The 23,163-nt window shown below is 53.8% G+C and overlaps 1 protein-coding gene and 1 long non-coding RNA gene across 2 annotated transcripts in view; one reads left to right on the top strand and one right to left on the bottom strand.

Moving 5' to 3' along the window:
* Positions 1 to 23,163, bottom strand: part of SCUBE1 (signal peptide, CUB domain and EGF like domain containing 1) — a 130,861-nt gene that overhangs the window by 90,818 nt on the left and 16,880 nt on the right. Inside the window, 1 exon segment of the mRNA XM_003125983.6 lies at positions 16,652 to 16,780. Within this exon segment, the coding sequence (XP_003126031.6) occupies positions 16,652 to 16,780 (129 nt within the window).
* LOC110260618 lies at positions 1,957 to 6,823 on the top strand. The gene is made up of 2 exons (XR_002343858.1): positions 1,957 to 4,316; positions 6,532 to 6,823. It is a non-coding gene; the product is annotated as an uncharacterized LOC110260618 (long non-coding RNA).

Here is a 23,163-nt window from a genome sequence, read left to right as displayed (position 1 = left end):
ATCCCTGTCTGCGGACTGAGGATCTGACAGAGGACCTGCCGGGGGGAGGCAGCTCTGGCCTGGAGGCCCTGGAGCAGGCCGGTCCCAGGGTGAGTGGGTTGCCCAGTGAGGCAGTTCTAGGTCGGTGATGGGAGGGAGCACGGGCCCGTGGCTGCCTGGGGGGGTGGAGTGAGGGCTGGTCGGAGAGGAGCTGTGCCCGGTTATCCGCTGGCCTCAGCCTTGCCTGGAAGGGAGCCCCAGGGTGGGGGTGAGCACAGCCCCCGTGGGCAGCCTGCAGAGAGGCCAGGATGGAGGAGGAGGGGCCCTCAAACACGCCGGCCTGTGAGTCTGGGCTCAGGGAACGCACAGAGCCGCATGGGCAGGGCTCCTGGGGAGTGGGCGCCGCCCAGGGTCCTCCCGCTTTGTCGGTGCTTTTGCTGGTACCAGGACCAGACCTCAGGCGAAGAAAAGCCATTCAAACAGGACGTGCTTCAGGAAGCAGGTGGAGAGGGTGGGGCCTGGACCCAGCGGGCTGCCCTCCTCACGACACTCCATGCCCACGACACTCCGTGCCCACGTCTCCGCCAGCCCCGCAGGACCAGCTCTTCCTTTCATCTCTCCAGCGGGGCGGGCAAAGAGGCTGCAGGAGCGGAAGGCTTAGCCGCTCCTGGAGCCCGGCCGGCACTGTCTTTAGCCCCACGAGGCCTGGGCGCCGGGCAGCAGTGGTGTTAGAACCAGGAGCTGCAAGCAGTGAGCCGCCTGCCCCAGGTCGCCTGTGTGCGGGGACAGAGCCGGATGGGAAGTGGGCAGTGTGGCTGTGGGAGGCACTGGCGTTTTTAAACATTTCTGTTAATGGGGAGAAGAATGGAGGACTGGAAAGAGAGAAGGGGGGAAAAACCGAACCAACCAACCCTGGAACCAAAGCCAGGAGCTGCAAGAGAAGAAGGGGAAACGCCCCGACAGGCTTCTTAACCACCATCCTCAGAAGGAAAACAGGCCCCGCTGGCCAGGATCACCCCGTGGGCCCGCCACTGCCTGGGAAAAACGCCGCCCAACTGAGACGGGCCCAGGAGTGCCCCCCACCGCCCTGGCTGTCACCTGCAGCTGGTCCTTGGCACCGACCCCGGCCGGGCCAAACGCCTTACTCCCAGCACAAACTCCCCACCTTTGGTACTGCCTGGAATTCTGAGCCTCCGAGCATCAAATCTCCCTACTTAAACTCAGCATCTTCTTCCACCTTCCAGAACCGCAGAGCATAAAATCTGGCCCTTTCCCCTTATCAGGCGAGCGTGGGCGCTTCGTGGCAGTCCGTTCTCTTCCTCCTCCTCCCAGTCGCCAGCGGGAGCTCTCTGTGAGCGTGCGGGCTCCCCGTGGCCTCCAGCCGCAGCCTGCCAGGGCTCCTTCACCGGGCTGGCTGTGAACTGGCCTGCTCCTTCCCACGCTCAGCAGTCCCTCAGTGCCAGGCCCTGGGTGGGTCCTGCGGCCACAGGAGGACTGAGAGAGGTGATTTTGTGCCAGCAGAGTGGACACATTTAAGAAAAGAGCAGGCAGAAGGGTGGGGAGTGGGCAGAAGTAGAGGGCGGACGCAGGCACCAGGGAGTTTCTTGGGAAAGGCAGCCCTGATCTTGGCCTTTCCAGCCCAGGCTGTGGCATGACCTCTCTGTGGCATTCCTGCCTTCAGGAACTTAGCACGGCTCCCTATCGCTTGTTCGCGATTTAAAAATTTGAACTAACAAGGAATTCTGAAAACAGTTAAAAAAAAAAAGGATCAACAAACTTAGACTCTTGCTACAACCACAGTCATGAGCATCTATTTCACTTCGGTCCTTCTTCGTGTGCTGGTTTCCCGCTAGTGGTAAATGACCTTCCCAGCCTTCCTCCCCGAGAGCTGAGTCAGCACCTCAGTCCCGGCCACGCTTCTCACCTGCCGAGGTCGAGGCCACCAGGAACCCACCCACCCCCCGCCCCTTGGTGCTCTGGCTCTTCCACCCTGTGGGGGACACGTCTGAGGAGCTGCAGCCTTTTCATTTTAGGGATTTTTTTTTTTTCCTTCAGGTGGATTCCCAGAGGCGGGATTCCTGGGTCCACGACTGCAAGCTTTTTTCATTCTCATCATTCCCCGCCGGACCCCGTGAATCGGCACACAGTTTGCTCATTTTCCGCCCTAGAGCGGGTCTGCACGAGCGGCGGTCTCGTCTGAAGTCAGCTTTCTAACGCCTGCGTCTTCCCCCACAGGAGTGTGATTAGCCCCATGCTTGCCCACTGGCTCATTAGCTAAACAAGGCCCCGCACTTGGTGCAGGGAATAGGCAGTGAGCCTGAGGTCAAGGCCCGCCCTCAGGGCGCTGGCCGGCCAGGGGGAGAGAAGTGCTAAGACTAGGTAAGAGCAGGGACTGCGGGCAGGGCAGCCTCTCTCCAAACTGTGCCAGCACCAGCACAGGGGGAGGTGTGTTGGGGGGTGGGATGCTGCCAGGTGCGTGTGTGTGTGTGTGTGTGTTTGGGGAGGCTGGAGCAGCTGGGAGGGCCCTAGCAACTGTCCAAGGAGGGGCTCAGAATCAGGCTTGTGTCTGATGTGCCCGAGATGCAGCCAAAGGTGATCCCCTGTAGTTCCTGTGTGTGCAAGTCTAAATCACCCGGTCTCAGTCGACTGGCACGGGTGGCTCTGCTGATGGACCGTCTCTGTTCACACCACCGTCTACCCTGCGGCCCACTCTCCTACCTGGCTGACCCTTTTTGCCTCTCGGCTTTGCGCCTGCTGCTCCCTCCTCTCCTTGCCCATCTCCACCCCTACCTGGTGACCTTCTAGCTGGGAGTGTTTCTGCACAGAGCCTAGAGCCCCCTGAGGGCGGGGTCATTGCTAGCTAGTCTCCAGACTCCGGGACCTGGCAGACATGGGCACTCGGGGGGCAGTTGCTGACCCAGGGGTTACATGCCATTTCTCCCAACCAGAGAGCCAGAGCAGCAGCAGCTGTCAGTCAGGACCCACAGGCTGCCAGGCTCCCACATGCTGGGCTCTGACTCCAGCCCCGCATCCTGGCTGCGGAGTGCACATCAACACTGAGAAAAGTTCTGATAGAATCTGGTGGTGGAGGAGCAGATACCACATCAAGGCACGATCACAACCACATAAAGTCATCTCCACACAGAGATGACATCAGACAAGAACGTTAGGCCATGCAAGCCGTTGACCTGTTGGGGTGGCGAGCTAATGGGGGATTATTTTCCATCTTTTCTATTGATTTCTCTGGGTGTTACTGTATAATTAGCACACGTGCAGAAGATGGGTAAGTAAACAGACCTTTCCACTTGGCGTGATGAGCCCTGGGACTCTGGTGGGTCCAGGGTGGGGAGCGAGCATCCTGCCGGGGAAGGGTGGCAGAAGGGCTGACTGCAGCGCCCGGATCAGGCAGGAGGGAGCACAGAGGGCAGGCGACAGGCTTCACATTCACACAGAGAGAAGGCAAGGCTGCAGGGCAGACAGAGCCCAGAGCGCGAGGGGCCAGCTGCCAGGCTGAGGACCCCGGCACACTCCACCAGCAAGGGGGCCCCAGAAGGACCCCGTCGGAGGCCCTCCACCAGGGTGCATCCAAACGTCTCCACTGGCATCTGACGCCCTGGCGGCCAGCACATGAGCCACACCAGGGCAAGCAGGCCTGTGGTAACAGCTGAGGGGTTACTGAGGACCCCAGATCAGGCAGCTGGGTGGCTGCCATGGCTGCCTACTTCCCCCACACAAGGAGCGCCAGCCGGGCGCAAGTCGATGCTGCCAACCAGTCTATTTCCAGCTGCACGAGGTTTGGATGAGGCCAGTGACAGGGATGGGTGCTGGGGCCGGCAGGGCCGGGGCTGGCTACCGGCCACCATAAACAGCACGTTGGTGCTCGGAAAGGCTGGTGGCTGCAGCGTCTGCCCAGATGCAGCCAGGCCCGGCCAACGTCCAGGGTGACCCTGAGCACCACCCAGGGCACCACCCAGGTGGCCCCAGAGTAAGCGAGCTGACTGGCACAGGAAGGGCTGCACAGGAGACTCGGGGGCACCCTTATTTGTTGGTAATGCCCATTTTAGGCACACCGGTCAGTTCTGGCTTGGGGCGTGTTTGGTGGCAGGGTATTTTTAAAGAGCCTTCCCAAGACACTTATTTGTTGTTGATTTCTCTGAGTTCTGACCAAGCCCTTGGCACATGGACTGCAAACAAGAAAGATGAAGGAACGTGTCTGCTTGCCCGTCCTGTCCTCTGCAGCGGGGTGTTTTTCTTTGCTGTTCATGGACTTGGCACTCTCCCCCTTGGGACAGAGCAAGACTTCTTCCGCAAGCCACCAAATGGAGACCTAGTCAAAGGTGAGGCTGACAACAGATTTCAAGCCAGTCCTACCATCGGGAAGGGCCACCTCCTGTTGCGATGTGGTCTCTGACCTGAAGGTGCAACCAAAGGGGGCACAGGAAGGAGGCAGCAAACGCTCCTGATGCCTGGGGCGCCTCCACGCTGCCGCACACGCCACCTTGCTCGATGCCCAGCAGCACGCCTCTTTGCAGGGTAAGGCCAGCGAGAGTGGAGAGCTGGCCCCAAACCATTGCTAGGAAGGGAGCTGGGAGCCAAGGCTCGGCATGTCCGATTCCCACACCCCTGCTCCCCTCACCTAGAGCAGAGACTAGAAGGAGCCAGGGATGGAGCTGCAGAGGGGAGGGGACGGGGGAGTCCCGAGCTCGGCTGGCTGCTGGGGACACTGGTCACGCGGGCTGCTGGGAGATCTCAGAAGTTTTGAGAGCCCTGAAGCTCTGCGCCAGCACCAGACTTATGCATCAGCACTGTCAAATCCTGCTCCCTGGACAGTCAGGCTCAAACCTTCTGCTGCCGTCACAGGCCACCCGCTCACCCCTCCATCACACACATGAGTCTGTGCTGGAGCTGGGAACACAGAGCTAAGCCACTCTGGAGCTGGGCCCTCCAGGTCCTCTCGGGGCAGGAGGGACCCACCCCTGACATCCAGGGACAAGCCTGGGAGCTCAGGGCTGAGGCAGAGGGCAGCCTGCAGGGCTGTGGGCACGCAGGGGAAGGGAGCGCAATTCAGGGAGAACTTTCTAGAGGGCTGATGCCCAAGCTGAGTCCTAAGGGACAAGTAGGGTCCGTCTAAGAAAGCACACTGATGCCGAGCATGGGGAAGGGTGACCTGGGCAGAAGGAAAGCAGGGCACAGCCACTCCCGAGCAGGAAGGGGGCACTATTAGGGACACGGAAGCTGATCAACATGCTGAGATTACAGTTCTGAGAAATGAGGAGAGAGAGGTGGACGGGGACTGCATCTGGCAGGGACCAGGAGGACAGGGCAAGGAGCCTGAGGACCCTCCACGACGCCAAGTCACCCAATCACAAGACGTCAGAGGGAGAGGGGCTCTGACACAGCAGCCAGGCCAGGGTTCCAAAAAGTGCTCCCAGACCCCAGAACCTTGTGTGTGTGTAGGGGGGGGGTAGGCAGGCCCACAGAGAGCAGGGTTCTCAGCCCTGCTGGCTGTGTCTCCCGTTTCAGTCAGAGCAGCGTGCCCTCTGTAAGGGTCCACCTGAAATAGAGGCTTCTGCTGCCAGAAACAAAGCCCATGACATCTGAAAACCACTGGCGGAATCCTATCCCTTAGTCCACATTTGATGGGGAAACTGAGGCACAGAGAGGTAGAGAGTTTCCCAGGGTCCCCCAGCAAGTCCCTGGCCCCAAGAGTCTGAGGGCTGGCCCACTGCCCTTCTATCCTAGCACTTGCCTGGCCTCTTCTGTAAGAAGCATCTGTAAGGAGCATCCTGAAGCACTGCCCACAGCTCTCCCCCGGGCCCTTATCCTGAGCCAGCCATAGGCACAGGGCTGCAGGAGGCCACGCCGCCCCCAAACACATCTGGGTCTCCCTCAGTCCCCCTCGCCCCCGTCCTGGATCTCCCTGGTTCTGCAGTGATTTGGGGAAAGAAGGAAGCCCATTTATAAAGATGCATTCGGGGAGTTCCCGTCATGACTCAGTGGTTAACAAATCCGACTAGGAACCATGAGGTTACGGGTTCGATCCCTGGCCTCGATCAGTGAGTTAAGGATCTGGCATTGCTGTGAGCTGTGGTGTAGGTCACAGACATGGCTTGGATCCCACATTTCTTTGGCCCTGGCATAGGGCCAGAGGCCACAGCTCCGATTAGACCCCTAGCCTGGGAACCTCCATATGCTGCACGTCCAGCCCTAGAAAAGACAAAAAAAAAACCCCAAAAAACCCAAAAAACAAAACAAATCCATTAGGAGTTCCCGTTGTGGCTGAGTGGTTAAAGAATCTGACTAGGAACCATGAGGTTTCAGCTTTGATCCGTGGCCTCGATCAGTGGGTTAAGGATCCGGTGTTGCCATGAGCTGTGGTGCAGGTCACAGACGAGGCTCGGATCCCGTGTTGCTGTGGCTCTGGCAGCTCCGATTCAACCCCTAGCCTGGGACCCTCCATATGCTGTGGGAGCGGCCCAAGAAATGGCAAAAAGACAGAAAAAAAAAAAAAAAAAAGATGCACTCAGTGTCCAGTGTGTTTCTTTTTCTCAGGCCAAAGAATTTCCATCAGATGAACAGTTGTAAAAAGCTGGGAGGAGAAGCGAGTCTGAATCCAGCTTGTCCTTTGACAGCAAATTCCCTCAACTGAGCATGCTGAGATCACCTGAACGTGGGCCAAGAAGAGGGGCGGGGGGGACCCAAGTAGAGAGATCAGGAAGAAACCGCTCCGGTCTACCTTGAAAAGTACTGGTGTTTATGGAGGAAGTCTACGGCTGTCCGAAGCTGTTTAGTTTTACATTAAATTGGTCAGCATTTTTTTCCCCAGCAAGAAATGCACTTGAGCTGTTGAAGTACAAAGACAAATAAACGGAGGCAGCTCGGGCCTTCGTTATGGGTTCAAGCGAGCAACACGTTGTCTCCAGCTGTCCTCCAGGATGAGAGGGGGCGCCTTCAAAAGGGCCGAGGCGCGGCCCTTTCATCCTGCCAGGGACCAGCCCGGCGCAGGGAGAGCTGCGACCGCGCCTCTGGGCGTCCAGGGCGCCTTCCTCCCACACGTGCAGCTGGGCTCCCGGGCCGGCGGGGTCTCCCGAGTGCCTGGCTCCGCCTCTTCTCCCTCTGCCTGGCGGCCTCTGGGGTCACCTGCACATCTGATCCTAACAGACAGGGATCATGCTCATTGTGCAGAGAAGAAAACCGAGACCGAGGAAGAGGCAACGTGTGTCCAAGGTCACGAACGAGGATGTGGCAGAGCTGGGGCTGCATGCCCTGACGCCGCAGGACCCACGTCCGTGGACAAGGACAAGGACCGGTGCTAGAGGACGGAGGGGTTTCGGAGCCGGAGGGTGGGGGGCAGTGGCTCACTTGGCAGGAGCACCGTCCGGAACACGAGGAACAGCCCCAAAGGGCTTCACACGCAGCTCAGGGACAGACTTGTCCCCTGCACCTTCACCAGCTTCGACAAGACATCCATTTTCTTTAAAAAGGACTCTGACTTTGCACACTAGGAGTAAGTGACAATTACGGACTTCACGTCTGCTGAGCCCGCATCATTCTCTGCATCCTCTGCGCCAAATAAGCACTGCTGTCAGCCCCGCTGTACAGATGAGCGTACAGAGGCCCAGAGAAGGGAAGCTACTTGCCCAAGGCCACACAGTTAAGTGATGGATCCAGGACTTAAAGCTAGGCAGCCGATTCCCTCTGCTTCTCAAGGGCTTGGGAATACGTCCATCAGCTCCTAAAGGCAAGCTCCCAGCCCAGGACATGGCACAGGCCGGCCCTCAGGAAATCTGATGTAATGGATGAATATTAAGAGCTCCGGGTTTTGATGCCATCTAGAAGCTTCGGGCTGTCGTGTTGACCCCTGAACCCCAGACCTGACTACGCCATGGGCTTCGGAACTTGTTTATCACTTCCATTCAGATGGCTACTGATGATCTCAAACTGAACGTGGCCCGACAGACTCTTAGTCCCCCCATTCTGAAATCTGTCCACCCCCATCCTCCCATCTCAGCCCCAGCAACACAGCCACATGGTAACTCTGGACAAAACATGAAGTCAGTCTTGGTTCTTCTTTGCCCTCACGTCTTACGTCCGATCCATCAGCAATTCATCTGGGCTCTGTTTCCAAAACATCTCCTGAATTCAACCACTTCTCACCACCTCCACCGCTGTCACCCTGGACGGAGCCACCAGCAGCTCTGACCCAGACCACCTAGTGGTCTCTGCTGCTTCTTCCTCGTAACACATTCTCTATTTAGCAGCCAGAAAGCAAATCCCTTTTGATTAAAATGTCCAACCCGGGTTAAAATGTTCCATGGTCTCCCAGCCAATTCAGAATAAAATCCCAACTCCCTTCTAGGGCTTATGAGGCCCCGCGTGACCCAGCCCTGCCCACTCCTGACCTCATCTCCAGGCCCTCTCCCTCCCTCCAGATCCTCCAGGCACACTGGCCTGTTCCCAAACTCGCCCAGCTTGTCCCCGTCATGGGCCACTGCGCCTGTCCTCCCTCTTCTGCCTGGAAGCTTCCTCCTCCTCCCCGAGGCCTTTTCTTTTTCTTTTTTTTTTTTTTTAAGGGCCGTATCCAGGGCATATGGAGGTTCCCAGGCTAGGGGTCTAATCGGAGCTGCAGCCGCCAGCCTACCCCACAGCCACAGCAATGCCAGATCCGAGCTGTGTCTGCGACCTACACCACAGCTCACGGCAACGCTGGATCCTTGACCCACTGAGCGAGGCCAGGGATCTAAGCCGCAACCTCATGGTTCCTCGTCGGATTCGTTTTGCTGCGCCCCAAGGGGAACTCCCTTGAGGGCTTTTCATGGAGAGACCTTTGTGCCGGCCTCGACATGCAGAGCAGGGTGGGAGCGACTTCTTTTTTTGTTTGTTTTTTTGGCGCACCTGCGGCAGGCAGAAGTTCCTAAGCCAGGGATGGAACCTGCACCACAGCAGTCACCCAAGCCACTGTAGTGACAATGCCAGATCCTTAACCCACTGGGCCACAGGAGAACTCCGGAAGCGACTTCTGAGGCTAGACGGTACAGCTTCCGTGCCCTTGCACCTTGGTCTCTCAGGACCCAGCCACCGTGCTGTGAGGAAGCCGGCACCAGCCCACGTGGAAGGACCACGCGGAGAGGCTGCCCCTAAGTGCGCTGGCCCACGACCCACATCAACCATTAGACGTCTGCAGAGAAGCCTCCAGAGGATCCCAGCCCCCACCAAGGCATCTCCAGGCTCCACGTCTTCCCAGCTGAGCCCCAGACACTGTGCAGCAGAGACGGCTGTCCCCCCTGTGCCCTGTCTGAATTCTTGACCCAGAGAATCTGTAAGACGAGTTCAAGGGTCTTTTAGCCCCGTGAGCATAGGGTGGTTTAATGCAGCAGTAGGAACAGGCACACGTCCATCTCCGACCCCATCACTTTCTAGCGCACTGTTTTGTTTTGTTATTTCTTGCTGGAGTGGACCTTAGCTGAACTTACACTGCTGAGTTCTGGGTTCCCTCGTGCACTGGTGCTTGGCTGCTCCGTTCACCACTCACTGTATTTCCAGCACTTAAAACCAGGTCTGGCACACGGCAGGTGCTCAGAACAATTTTCTAGAAGGAACAAAGGGGTGAGTGCTGGGTGGGAGGCCGTGTCACTGCTAATACAGTCCCTTCTGCCTGTCGTTGGGAGGCGTGAACATTTCTGTCTTTCTCATGGACCTCGGAGCCCCGGCACACAGGCTCCATCTAACTCACCTGGTCTCTGCCACGTGCCCAGCCCGGAGGTTTGCCGAGCTTGCACATGGCACGTCTTCAGTTGCTCTCATACACTCACTCCACAAATATTTATTACATGCCCCTAACATGCCAGACACTGCACTAGACTCTAAGGAGGAAGAAGAGGGAAGGAGAGAGGCCCCAGCACAGGGTCACAGTGGAGGGGTACAGCATGGTCACAGAAGGCTCTGGAGCGAAGGGAGATGTGGGTTGGGTCTGGAAGGACAAGTAGGACCTCACCCGGCCAGGCGGGGAGAGGGGCCGTGGGAGTAGCTCTGAAGAGCAGGGCTGCAGGGAAGGACCGTGAGGGTTTAAGGGAGGCTGGGCCAGAGGGCACAGGTGGGCAAAGATGCAGGGTGAGGAGAGGAGGCTGGCAGTGCCCTGGCCCAAGGGGCCTTATAAGCCAGCGGGCAGGTGAACTGGGTGCTGTTGCGAAAGCGACGGGAGCCATGCAAAAGGGTTCGGCAATGACAGGGCTCTGCACAGCCGCACAGGGTGAGACCATGTCCCAAAGAAGCTCAAGGGTGACACCAGCTCCTGCACAGCAGCAAGCCTGCCTTGGCCTGGGAGGCACTAAAGGCTTTGGGGCAGTGCGCTGCCTGGAGCAAGGGCCACCCTTGTGCCCTTTGGCCTGCCACCCACCAGCCTGGCTTGGCAAATGCTAGGATTTCTCAGTGACTCCCAACCTCCTGGGGGCATATATCTAAGCCCCGGTGAAGGAAGCCCCTCCTTGAACTGGCCCAGCCTCTCAGAGCTGGCTCTGCTCGGGGTGCCATGGGGCAAGTGGGGAGGAGGGCAATGGCATGCAGACTTGAACTGGCATATGTACGGCCCTGGGCTCTGGTCCCAGCTCGGCCACTAACTGGCTCTGTGACCTTACATAGGTCACCTTCCCTCTCGGAGCCTCAGTTTCCTCACGTGTAAAGAGGGGACCCTAATAGCGTCTGCCCCCCGGATGCTGTGAGGACTAAGGGAGAGCATGCGAGCACAACAGCCCGGCTGGCTCCAGATGCATGGCGGAGACTCAGCCAAAGTCCCCTCGCCTCGCCTAAGCGGCCCTGACTACCCAGCACGAGGCTGGGCACACAGTAGGTGCTCGAATAAGTGTTAACAGGAATGTGGTGATCTGGTTAACAAAACAACGTTTCTGCTGAACCTGGCGACAGATGACTTCTCTTCATCGGGGGAAAAAGTGCTGAGAAGCACGTCCAGAATTCAAACCATGAGCAACCTGAGAAACGTATTTTTCAATAAGTCACCATGAAGACGGGGTCGCAGAACATCTGGCTCAGTGAACTGATGGCTTCGGGGGAAAAGGAGCCTTGCTTTGTGGAGTCGGGAAGAGAGGATCCACTGCTGGTTTTAATTTAAGATGAAAAAAATCTTATTCTATTAGCCTAAATATTGCTCTTACGTCCAATTGCATGGAGTTTGGAATAATATTTTTCAAACAGAACTACTGCTATTTCGAGCAATTGCAATGCTAAAAGCAGTCATTTGGGGTTGAGCAAGGACCTCATCGTGGTTTCAATCCCCTCTGGTGTCATTTTCTGTTACATTTGAGAAATTCTTCAATAAAGATGTCAAACAGAACGCGAGGTTGACTCCCCAGGGGATGCGCTTGGCCACCCTCCAGGACAGAGTCCCAGGCAAGCCATCGCCGTAGAAAATAACCTTGTTTGCTCAAAAGAAAAGAAAAGGTTCAACTGCGAAAACTCAGGCAAGAAAATAACCCTTCAGCCGTCAGCCTCGTTCCTCCTAGTGAACTCAGAATGCATTTCACACTGTGCTGACCGGGCTCCACTCCAGCCATCATCCTGAAGGAATCCAGCGGTGGCCGAGAGAGGAATGTCACAACCAGACAAGACTTCTGACCCAGCCTTCTGCAGACAAAACAACAGGAGATGCAAACAGGCCCAACTGTCCCCGATGGGTGATGGCTTGTGGGGTGGGGCTCGGGGTGACTGCCCAGAGATGGTCAGGACTGCACAGGGCAGCGAGAATGCAGGACACAGACCCTTCCAACAACTCGCTCAGCTTCTCACAGCCACCAAACACCCAGGGGGCAGGCCCTGTGCTGGAGGCGTCATCAGGCAGCATGAACACAACACCACTGAGACCAAGCAGGTGGTTACATGACCAAAGCCGACCGGTTGTGAGTAATAATAGGGAGTGGTGGGGATTGTGGCCTCAGGAGAGAACACAAACCCTCCGAAGGGGGCAGCCCCAGCGCGGGTCCTGCCAGCTGCTGCCGGTACCACACTGAGACATGGGCAATGTGGGCAAGAGGTGCCCCTGCTCTTGGTGCCTTGAGGGTCCCTGCTCTGCCTCCCCTCCCCCCCGTGGTTGTGGCCCTCCCCATGGAGTAAGGAGTCGGGGGGGAGGGGTCAGGTGCGTCTGGAACACACATTTGCACTTTTAGACCACATTTGGGGCATTTGAGACCCTAAAATTCTCTGTCCAAGTGGCTCCAAGCCTATCTGTTCTCAGAGGGACAGATGATAGGACCAAGCAAAAGGGAAGGTGGGTTGGGGGCCACTGGCAGAGCTTAAACACTCAGGTTAGGGTGTCCTCTGTCTCTCTGTGTGGAGGATGGAGGCAGGGGTGGGAAGAAAAGGGACGGGGAGCAGGCATTGCCCATGCTACCACTCGCTGGCACAAGGCGTCCTAGGATTCTAAATTCCAGGTAGCTTTCCAAGGCATTAGGAAGGAACACTCGCCAAGGTAGAAATTGCATATATTCTAGTTTTGGAGCTTCGTAATGACTTTTACATATTTAGCCATGTGGGCTATCGGCCTCCATCTGCATTCCTGTCCAAGTCCCACAAAGTCAGGGGCCAGGGGACCATGGCCAAGCAGGGACAATGCTGGAAACACTGATTATTATGATTACGTTTTAAATTATGGCTGCATCCACACCAGATGGAAGTGCCTGGGCCAGGGATTGAGTCTGAGCCACAACTGTGACCTACGCCTGAGCTGCAGCAACGCTGGATCCTTTGACTAGCGGGCCAGGGATTGAATCCACGACTCTGTAGCAACTGGAGCCACCGCAGTTGGATTCTTAACCCACTGCGCCATGGCGGGAACTCCTACAAGTATCGCGGGCAGCAAGCTTGAAACATCTGCGACCGTACGATGACAACTTCCACAGCTGGGCAGCACTGCACATCCCGATGCTCAGCTCTGCCGACCTGCTTCCTTGTCTAGTTGTCACAGTGACCCCAAGACCGTTACCACTGACCCATTCTCACAGTCACGCGAACGGGCGCTCGGGGAGTGAGCGACTGGTCTCAAACCATAAAACGCGTAAGTGGTGGTGACAGAACTTGGGCTACAGCTTCAAACCCCAAGTCGCGCTTCCCCTGACAGCGTTACTTATTTCAGCCAATGTTTACAAGCCTCCACGATCCCGACACTGCTGGGCACTTTTTCTCTTCCAGCGTTTCGTGGAGGCCATGGAGGCTCGGAGAGGGCACGTGGGTTGGAGCCGGATGAACCAAGGTCTGACTTCTCCCGAGTTGGAGTTTTGTCTCGGGAAGGAAAAAGCCCAAACAAAAAGAAGTCTGTTGGGAAGGGTCTGCCCTCGCTGGAAGCAGAGGAGCAACAGAGAGAGCCTTTTCTCGGTCGCCATATGCGTGAGTTAGAGCCGCACGAAGTTGCAATCTGTGCGCCGGGGTGGGGTGGGGGGAGTCTGACCCAGTTCTTTAGTCGGTGCAAAAAGAATCCGTTGTGAAAATAAGGCTGTGGAAACAAAGACCTGCACAGACTCCCTCAGTCTGGAGGCGCTGGGTACTCCTGCCATTGCCAAGAGCAAGGTGTTTACAGACAGGTGACGTGCTCAGGTAAGAGTCCTGGGACCAGGAGGGGAGCCCCGTGTGTCCGACACACCCAGGGAGGGCCGACAGCCGGCCCCGGCCCCCGCGAGGCCTCAGGGCGGGAAACCAGCCCCCGTCGATGCATCTGGCGGGAAGGTCAATGACGGACTGATGCCCGTCACGCCTGCGCGCTCAGAGCCGGCACTCTACGTGCTGGACATCCTCTGCGGTCCCCACTCGAGCCTCACGAGAGCCCCACAAGACGGAGACGGCGCGTTGCCTTTTACCCGTGAGGGACCAGGGGCCCGGAGGCGAAGGGGCCAGAGGTCACACAGCAGATCAGTGCCAGGACTGGAACCCAGAACTGGCTGTTGCCACGCTCTGTCCTCCTGACCACTGAGGATATCACCTGTTGTCCCCCAGGGACTGTCAGCTCTGCCTTCAGGGACGGATCAAGTTCAGAAATGCACTCTACCAGCCGACAAAGGGGGCGAACCGCCGGTCAGGTTAAACGCTTGTGCTCTCGGGGCTGGGGGGGGGGGGGAGTAAATGAGAGAAGCCTTGAATAGAACTTGGCGTCTGGGCGGCCTCAGTTCTCTGCATCTCATCCAAGCCCCGCCCTCTGCTGCGCCCCACCCCTGCCTTCCTCCCACCCACCCTGAGCCCGGCCGGGCAGCCACCCACAGCCCTCCACGCAGGCTCTGCCCGCCGCCTGTCAGCTGCCCCCACCTTTGGAGACCCCGCTCAATGAGACCTCCTCTCGGGAGCCCCCCTGAGGCGTCGGCCCCACTTCTACCCCACCCCCCATCCCCTGCAGGGGTGGCTCTTTCACAGACGTCTCTGGGCTTCAACAGCCTGCTGTCCAGACCTCCCTTTCAGCACTCACTTGGGTTGTAATTACATGTTTACAGGGCTGTTTCCCATAACAAGCTAATCTGAGATCCAATATGCATTAAACAAAGACAGGCAGAGGAACGGAAGACTCACACCACTAATTCTGGAAAACTTTTGGCACACTTGGGATGTCAAGCTTCCTATGCCGTGCACCAAAAGCCAGCTGGCACAATGGAAGCTTTTTTGCGCCCTTCCAGGAAGCGTTGCATCAAAAGCCATAAAAAAATCCAAATAATCCTTTTGACCCAGGAGTTTCACTTCCGGGAAGAACTGCTAAAGAAACAGTTGGGAAAATAAGAAAGAAAAGTTTTATACCCAGAATCCCCTCTGGATTCTGACAGTAAAAACAAACAAACAAACAAACAAAAATGAACAAACAATTTAAATGTCCAACCACAAAAGGGCGGCCAGGTCACCCAAAGCAACACTGCCGCCTGTTTGGTGACTGCTTATACCCACGTGGGGCCAGCCCCTTCACTGCGCCACTTCACCCTCACACACGACCTGGTGCAGCAGGCAGCACACCCTCCTCGTTGCAGTCATGCTGACGGCAACAGCCACCAGGACTGGGAGCCCCGGGACAGACACTCGCCCCCGCGTCGGGACGTGATCACAGTTACTGCTCGCAGCCGAGTGTGAGACGGCTGCCCTGCACACCCTCCCTCCACCAACAAGTGACTGAGGTTCACAGACACGAAGAACGCGTCCAGGGCCACGGCACACTCCTGCCAAGCCCATGATCTCACTCCCTGGGCTCCAGCCACCGTTCCCCAGGTCACCCAGCAGCCAGGGGCAGAAGAGGGCTCGGGGGACAGGCCCACCCGCTCTGAGACCACCTGCTTTCTATACTGGCAGGGGTTCCCCCTGCTGCAGGCTGCAGAGCACCTCGGTCATGGGTTGAATTACACCACCGCAAAGATGCTGAAGTCCAGACCCCCAGGGCTGGGGAAGGATACCCTTTTCTGGAAATGATCAAGTTCAGATGAGTGCGCCCTAATCCAATATGCCGCTGTCCTTAGAAAAGGGGACATCTGGACACAGAGGCAGACATGCAGAGAGCAAAGACAACGTGAGCAACAACAGGGAAAACAGGCAGGACGTGCTCTACAAGCAAAAGGACACCTGAAGCTTCGGGCACCGAGTGAGAGGCAGGAACCAGCTCCTCCCTAAAAGCTCTCGGAAGGAACCAGCCCTGCCCACACTGTGACTTTGGCCTTTCAGCCTCTAGGACGTAGCAAGAATGAAATTCTCCTAGAAAGAATGAATGTTTGTAGTTTATAGCCACTCAGTTGATTACTTTGTCACAGCAGCCTGGTTGTGAGTCATTTATCAGACTATGAGGCAACTGGGAAAACGGCACTAATAGGGGCCAGGTAAAAACGCCCGAGGTACCCACGATATTCAAGGAAAATCGAGGGAGAAAACCATGTTGACCACCTGATCAGTGGACAGTGGAATCACACCTGGGTGCACAGAGAAGCCTGAAAGCAAATGCCCCGGTGCAAATGAGATGCATTTTCTCCTTGTTCAACTACATGTTCCCAGTTTTATCCAGAAAGCTCGCATCACTCTTATAAATTTTATACAACTAGCTAAAAATATATGCATTTGCAAAAAAGAAAAAATCAAAACAAAACAAAAATATGTGCGTTTGGACTGTGAGAACCTGGAGGTATCTACGAATCCTTGTTATGGATGGAATTATGTTTCCCCTAAATTCATGTGTTGAAGGCCTAACCCTCAGTCCCTCACACTGTGACTGTATTTAAAATAGGACCTTTCAAGAGGTAATGACATTAAAAATGAGTTTTTAGGATGGGTTCTACTCCGACAGACTGATGTCCTTGGAAGCAGATGTCAGGACATACAGAGAGAGAGACACCTGACACGGGCAAATGGAGAGACGCGCGTGTGAACACATGGCAAGAAGGTGGCCATCTGCAAGCCGAGGAGAGACCCTCAGAAAAACAGACCAAACCAAAGCCATCGACACCTTGACCTCGGATTTCTCGCCTCCAGAGCCAAGAGAAATAAGTTCTTGGAGTTTGGGCCCCTCAAGTCATGTTATTTGGTTACAGCAGCCCCTAGCAACCTAATGCAAGGAACCCAAAGAAGACAAGCCTTCCCACTGGCCCCAACACTGCCAGCTGGGGCTGAGAAACAGGCAGGGTGTGCCTAGATGGCAGGGCACAGCCGCATCACTCACCCAGGCAGTTGTGTCCATCATGTGCCAGCATGAAGCCGTCAAAGCAGGTGCACCTGTAGTTCCCCGGGATATTGATGCACTCGTGGACACAGCCCCCGTTGTAGTAGTCATTCTCACACTCGTCGATGTCTGCAAAACGAGGTGCATGAGAGGTGTCAGAGGAAGAGCCTGGATGCCCCCTCTCCCCCCGCCGCCGAAGTCACCAGGACATGAGTGGTTAAAGGATGACTCCATAAGTGTTCACTAAAGTCCTTGCTGGGGCTTGGGGACCCAAAGGTTACACAGATGAAGATCCTGGCTCTGCAGCAAGGTCGGCCACCATCTCGCAGAGCAGGGCCATGCACCAGGCAGGTTCAAGGTATCTTCCCAGCTCCCCACCACCACCAACAGTGAAAGGGGCAAGGTTTACACCCACCCAGTTCCACCCACCCACCCCCTTTCAACACTAACAGCATGCAGGGACCCTGTCTAAAATCCGCCCCCCAAAACTGGCTCTTTTCAGGTTATGTGAAAGCCTCCCAGAGATGGAGAGCTCATTACTTGCGAAGCAGGAGGTACGAGATAAATGAACGTTGCAGACCACTAAAAAGTGGAACCTTTGGAATGAGAAAAATCCATATACTCCCCCTTTCTGATCTGGGAGAAAAGTTCCCTCCCAGAACAGTGCCTGAAGTCCGAATTTCTATTGCTCCAGTTTCCTTGTTATACAAAGACTTCTGTCTCAAAAACAATGACCAATAGCCTTGTAAAGGTCACCCTTTTTTGCTGTTTTTTAAGTCTTTTTCAAGAGTTCCCATCAAAGGTCAAAGAGCTATCAGTTCTGGAGTTCCAGAGAGATTTGAGGATGGCTCAGGGGGTTAGGGAGCTGGCCTTATCACTGCCATGGTGAGGGTTCAATCCCTGGCTCCAGAACTTCCGCAGGCTGTGGGTGCGGCCAAAACAAACAAAAAAACACAGACTTAAGAGACTCCAGAAAGCAACAGGAGGGAGTCTAGTTAACAAAGAGCTGCTCCTATGCCTAAGTCCCCAGGGGTGACACCACGGGTCGTTATCGCCTCAACCCCCACACCAGCTAGAGCCACAAGCCCCACTTGGCATTGTTATTCCCATTTCACAAGGCAACGAAGATGCCAAGGCACAGGAAGGCCAAAACCTTGTCAAAAGTCACACACCTAGAAGTGGTACCTAGTGGGACTGGAACCAGGGCAGTCTGCCCGGCAGCCCAGGGGGCCCGACCCCGGGCGGCACCTCTAGGAGGAGCAAGCAGGGTGGTGCTGGTGCACAGGCTCTGGCTGGACGCTTCCTGGGCTCTATCAGCATCAACCCACAGCTGCCCAGACCTCCACAGGCCCCGAGAAGCAGCAAAAAAGGGAGCAGCCGCAGGCGTCCTGCAGCAAAACCGGAAGTGCCCACATGGCCCCGGAAGTGTTCTCATAGACGAACCGGAAGAGCCCCGACGAAGTAGTGCCGGAAGTGCTCTGCAAGAGGCTACCCCGCGGAAAGTGTAGTATCTTCTCTGGTCAAAGACGGTGTCTTGAGGACAGGTTCTAGCTATGAAAGCCAAGAAAGGGCCAGCCTGAAGAAGAGAGGGAACTGCAGGCAAGCCTGGCTGCTCGCGCTAATGCCGGAGGAGCTGTCACAGGGAGCCATGCAGGTCCATGCTCTTGCCACGCGGTCCGGAGGACAGAGCTGCACAAGCCATGGGGGCCAGTTAATGTTCATGGGTAGGAATGACAGAGCCAGATGTCTCAGGAGGTAGTGAGCTTCCTAACTCTGTAGGTGACCAAGCACTGTCTGGATGCCGGGCTGTCAGGGACACTGCTAGCACAGGGAATTACTTCAGTGAAAACCGCAGCACTAAAAGTGCTAGAATACAGGGCCTCCTCCTGTGCCGCCCCATGATGAGGGAAGAACAAAGTAGCCTGGATCTCCAAAGAGGCAACAAACAGGAAGCAGGCTCAATCTGTTAATCATTTAAATTGTTTTTGATCATTATACTTAATGTGCTTAGAAATTTTAAACGTTAATGGAGGATATAAAATTTTACATTTGAAAGGGCATATGGATGTATAAAGACTGAGATATTGACCACTTCCCAGTCTCTGTAGCTCCGGCCTCTTGCCAGAGTCCCAGACACACCAAACCAACCACCTCTCACCTGGATCTTCCATGTTCACTCCAAAGGCAACATGGCCCAATTCTTTTTTTTTTCCTGGCCGCATCAGGGGCATGTGAAAAATCTCTGGGCCAGGGATTAAACCTGTGCCATAGCAGTGACAACACAGGATCCTCAACCCACTGAGCCACGATGGAATTCCCACATGACCCAACCTTAACGCATTAATCTCCACTTCCCTGGATTCCACATCCCAGTGAATACTGTTATCCTTCCACCTCTCACTGATATCTAATCAGCTACCAACACATGATTTCTCCACACTCAACATGGTAGAGTCGGCCAACTGGCCACCGTTTCCACCGCCTGTAAGCATGTCATCGCTCCTCTGATCGGAACCAGCAGCTCCCAAACTGCTGTCTACCTCCCTTCCTTCCTTCAAGCTGGTGACTTGGAAGAAAGTGGTTTGTTCCCAACTCTGGGGGTGGAGCCTAATCAGTAACCCACACAGTACTTGGCATTAGTAACCGCTCTTGGTCCCAGGGTGGGCATATGATTTTGGCAAGCCTGGGGGGAATGACTTTTATTCTACTCTTGGGTAAAAGAATTCTGTCTCACATTGTACCTCAGTATGCAGGTATCCACTCCTGAAACATCCACCAGCCTATTTAACTTTCACGGAAACCCTCAAGAGTAGGTATTTTAACTCCAATTTATGGCTGAGCAAACCAAAGCGTAGAAAGGTAATTGCTCAAGGTCACACAGTAAGTGGTAGGGCAAGGATCACAACAGGGGTCTTTCAGTCTGCAAAGCCCATGTCCTTTCTAATAAGTTAGAACGTCCATGACAGGCGAGGCATTGACTGGCAAGGTACTTTATGTCTGTTATTTCGGTCTTGGTGTGTATATACTGTGTTCCAGGAAGGTATTGTCTAATCATCCAAACACTCATTCATACATTCATCCTTCCATTTACTCCACATCCACACAGACACATTTGTGTGTGTGCCTGTCCATCCACCCAAATAGCAAGTCAGCCAGCCATGCATCTGTTCACCCAAACATCCATCCATCCACCTTGTCACTCCCATAAGCTGTTCATTCAGATACTACCCAGCCATCCTTCCATTTGTCTATCATGCTAAAATCTATCCATCTAAATATTCAGTCAGATGACCATCCTTCCATTCATCCAATCACCTGTTCCCCCATCCATTTATCCAGCCCAAACATCCGCCTATACAAACATGCATCCATCCATCTAAATATTCAGCCAGACACCCATCCTTTCATTCCTCTAAATATCTATTCATCTAAGTATCATCCAACAAATATGCATCCACTCATCTGATCAGCCAAATGCCCAACCACCTATCTGTCTACTCATTGATCCAAACACTCACCCACCTATCAAAACTCTCTCTCTCTTTCTCACACACACAAACACCTACTTGTTCATCTATCAAAATATTTACCCAACCACCCATCCAAACATCCATTCATCCACCTATCAATTCCTTCAAACATTCTCCATCTAAACAGCTTACAGGAGTTCCTGTCGTGACGCAGTGGTTAACGAATCTGACTAGGAACCATGAGGTTGCAGGTTTGATCCCTGGCCTTGCTCAGTGAGTTAAGGAGCTGACGTTGCTGTGGCTGGGGTGTAGGCCGGCGGCTACAGCTCCGATTGGACCCCTAGCCTGGGAACCTCCATATGCCGCGGGAAGCGGCCCTAGAAAAAGGCAAAAAAAGATTTAAAAAATAAATAAATAAATAGCTTACAAAATATATATAATAAGATTTTCAAAAAGAATAGATGTTAGGATGAAAGAGAAGCAATGAGGGTTGAAGAATGAGAGAAAACTGGTGAATGTGTGCAGAAACAGATTTGCTAATTCCAGCACAATTACAAAAGGAAGGCCACAAATATGGCTCTGAGCTTCCTAGAAGCCAAGGCAAGGAAGGAAACACACTCAATTACAGAGTCACCGCATCCATAAAGTTCAGTGAACTAGCTATTTTGAAGGTAAGTAAGGTCTGGGACAAAATGTCTTTTCCCTGATTAGGATAATCACACGCCCAAATTTGCCTAGCATCATTTCGGTTTATGCCTGTTGTCTGGGTATCACTATTAACTTTTTCACTATGAAAATGAAAAACGACTTGATCACCATACACGTAAGGCATTATAAAGACACCGCTGAATAGTGAACAAAACAATTCTAGACTTTTCCTTCCTTTGACTCCCTATGGTGTAGGCCACAGTGGGTGCTAATGGGCTGAAGAGTATAGGAATGTTCACTGTTCACATTTCTTCTCCTAACCCATCAGCACAGAGTCCCCCCAGGTCTGAGCATCCCTTAGAATGACTGGTTCCTCTCCAGTCCCTGGGCCTGAAGTGCTCCCTCAGGCCTCTGAGGCCAACCTGCTTCACCTGTCCAGCATCCTGAACGGAGAATGTCGGCTCACAAACCAAACCTCCCTTGATTTTCTGTGTCTGTGCCTTGATTTCTGTTTTTTAAAATCACATGAGCTTCCTCATTTAATACATAAGAAATAAACACATACACAAACCAATTTTAAAAACTTTTTTTTTTTTTTTTTTGCCAAAGCAAGTAGATTTATTATTGTAAAAAATGTATCTAGGCGTTCCCGTCATGGCTCAGTGGTTAACGAATCCGACTAGGAACCATGAGGTTGAGGGTTCGATACGTGGCCTCGCTCAGTGGGTTAAGGATCCAGCGTTGCCATGAGCTGTGGTGTAGGTCACAGACAGGGCTCATATCCCAAGTTGCTGGGGCTCTGGTATAGGCTGGTGGCTACAGCTCCAATTGGACCCCTAGCCTGGGAACCTTCATATACTGTGGGTGTGGCCCTAGAAAAGACATAAATACAAAATAATAATAATAATAATAATAATTAGAAAAAGAAAAAGGAAAAAATAATGTATCCAAGAGCCACCAGCCCCAGAGGAGGTCCCACAGGCCTCCAAGATGCCCATTAGTCTTGGACCACTTTTTAAGGACTGTGAAAGCCGGACAGGACAGCAAGAAACAAGTAGATGGAGTGGGGAGAGGGTAAAAGAATGGAGGGGAGCAGAGTCAAGCTTTCTAGATACATACTCTTTTTTTTTTTAAATTTGAAGTATCAAGGGTTTGCAATATTAGTTTCAGCTGTATGGCAAACTGATTCTGTGACCTATATATATATCATATATATATATGATTCTTTTCCATTAGCGGTTATTACATGATATTTGAATATAGTCCCCTATGCTATACGATAAATCCCTGTTGCTTATCTATTTTATGTTTAGTAGTTTGTATCTGTTAATCCCATGCTCCTAATTTATTCCTCTCCACTCCCTTTCCCCTTTGGTAACCATAAGTTTGTTTTCTATGTCTGAGTCTGTTTCTGTTTTGCATAAAGATTCACTTGTCCTATTTTTTAGATTCCAGGTGCAGTGTCATATCATAGTTGTCATTCTGTTTGACTTACTTCACTTAGTATGATAATCTCTATGTCTATCCACGTTGCTACAAACGGCACTATTTCATTCCTTTTTATGGCTGAGTAATATTCCACTTCTCACTCTCTCACACACACACACACACACACACACACACACACACATCTTTTTTTTTCTTTGTCTTTTTAGGGTCGCACCCATGGCATATGGAAGTTCCCAGGCTAGGGGTCCAATCAGAGCTGTAGCTGCCAGCCTACACCACAGCCATAGCAACGCCAGATCTGAGCTGCGTGTGTGACCTGCACCACAGAGCACAGCAATGCCGGATCCTTTAACCCACTGAGCAAGGCCAGGGATCAAATCCATGTCCTCATGGATACTAGTCGGGTTCATTACCACTGAGCCACAACAGGAACTTCCAACACCACATCTTCTTAAACCAGGTCTCCGTTGATGGGCACTGGGGTTGTCTCTATGTCTTTGCTGTCGTATCTTTTCGAGAGTTTTCATCTTTTCCCAATATATGCCCAAGACTGGGTTGCTGGATGACATGGTAGCTCTATTTTTAGTTTTTTAAGTGATCTTCACACGGTTCCATAGTGGCTGCACCAATTTACGTTCCCACCAACCTTTCTCCATGCCCTCTCCAGCATTTGCTACTTGTAGACTTTGCGACGATGGGCATCCTGTCAGTGTGAGACGAGATGGCACTATAGTTTTTCCATTCCTCTGATCATTAGCAGTGCTGAACATCTTTTCACGTGCCTACTGGCCATCTGTGTGTCTTTTTTGGAGAAATGTCTATTTAGATCTTCTGCCCATTTTTTAATTGGGTTCTTTGGGTGGGGGGTTTGTTTGTTTTGGTTTTTAGTATTGAATTGTATGAGCTGTTTGTATATTTTGGAAATCAAGCCCTTGTCAGTCGCAC

This window comes from Sus scrofa, chromosome 5 (genome assembly GCF_000003025.6).
Source record: "Sus scrofa isolate TJ Tabasco breed Duroc chromosome 5, Sscrofa11.1, whole genome shotgun sequence".
Lineage (NCBI taxonomy): Eukaryota > Metazoa > Chordata > Mammalia > Artiodactyla > Suidae > Sus > Sus scrofa.
This window is presented reverse-complemented; position numbering and strand designations above follow the sequence as displayed.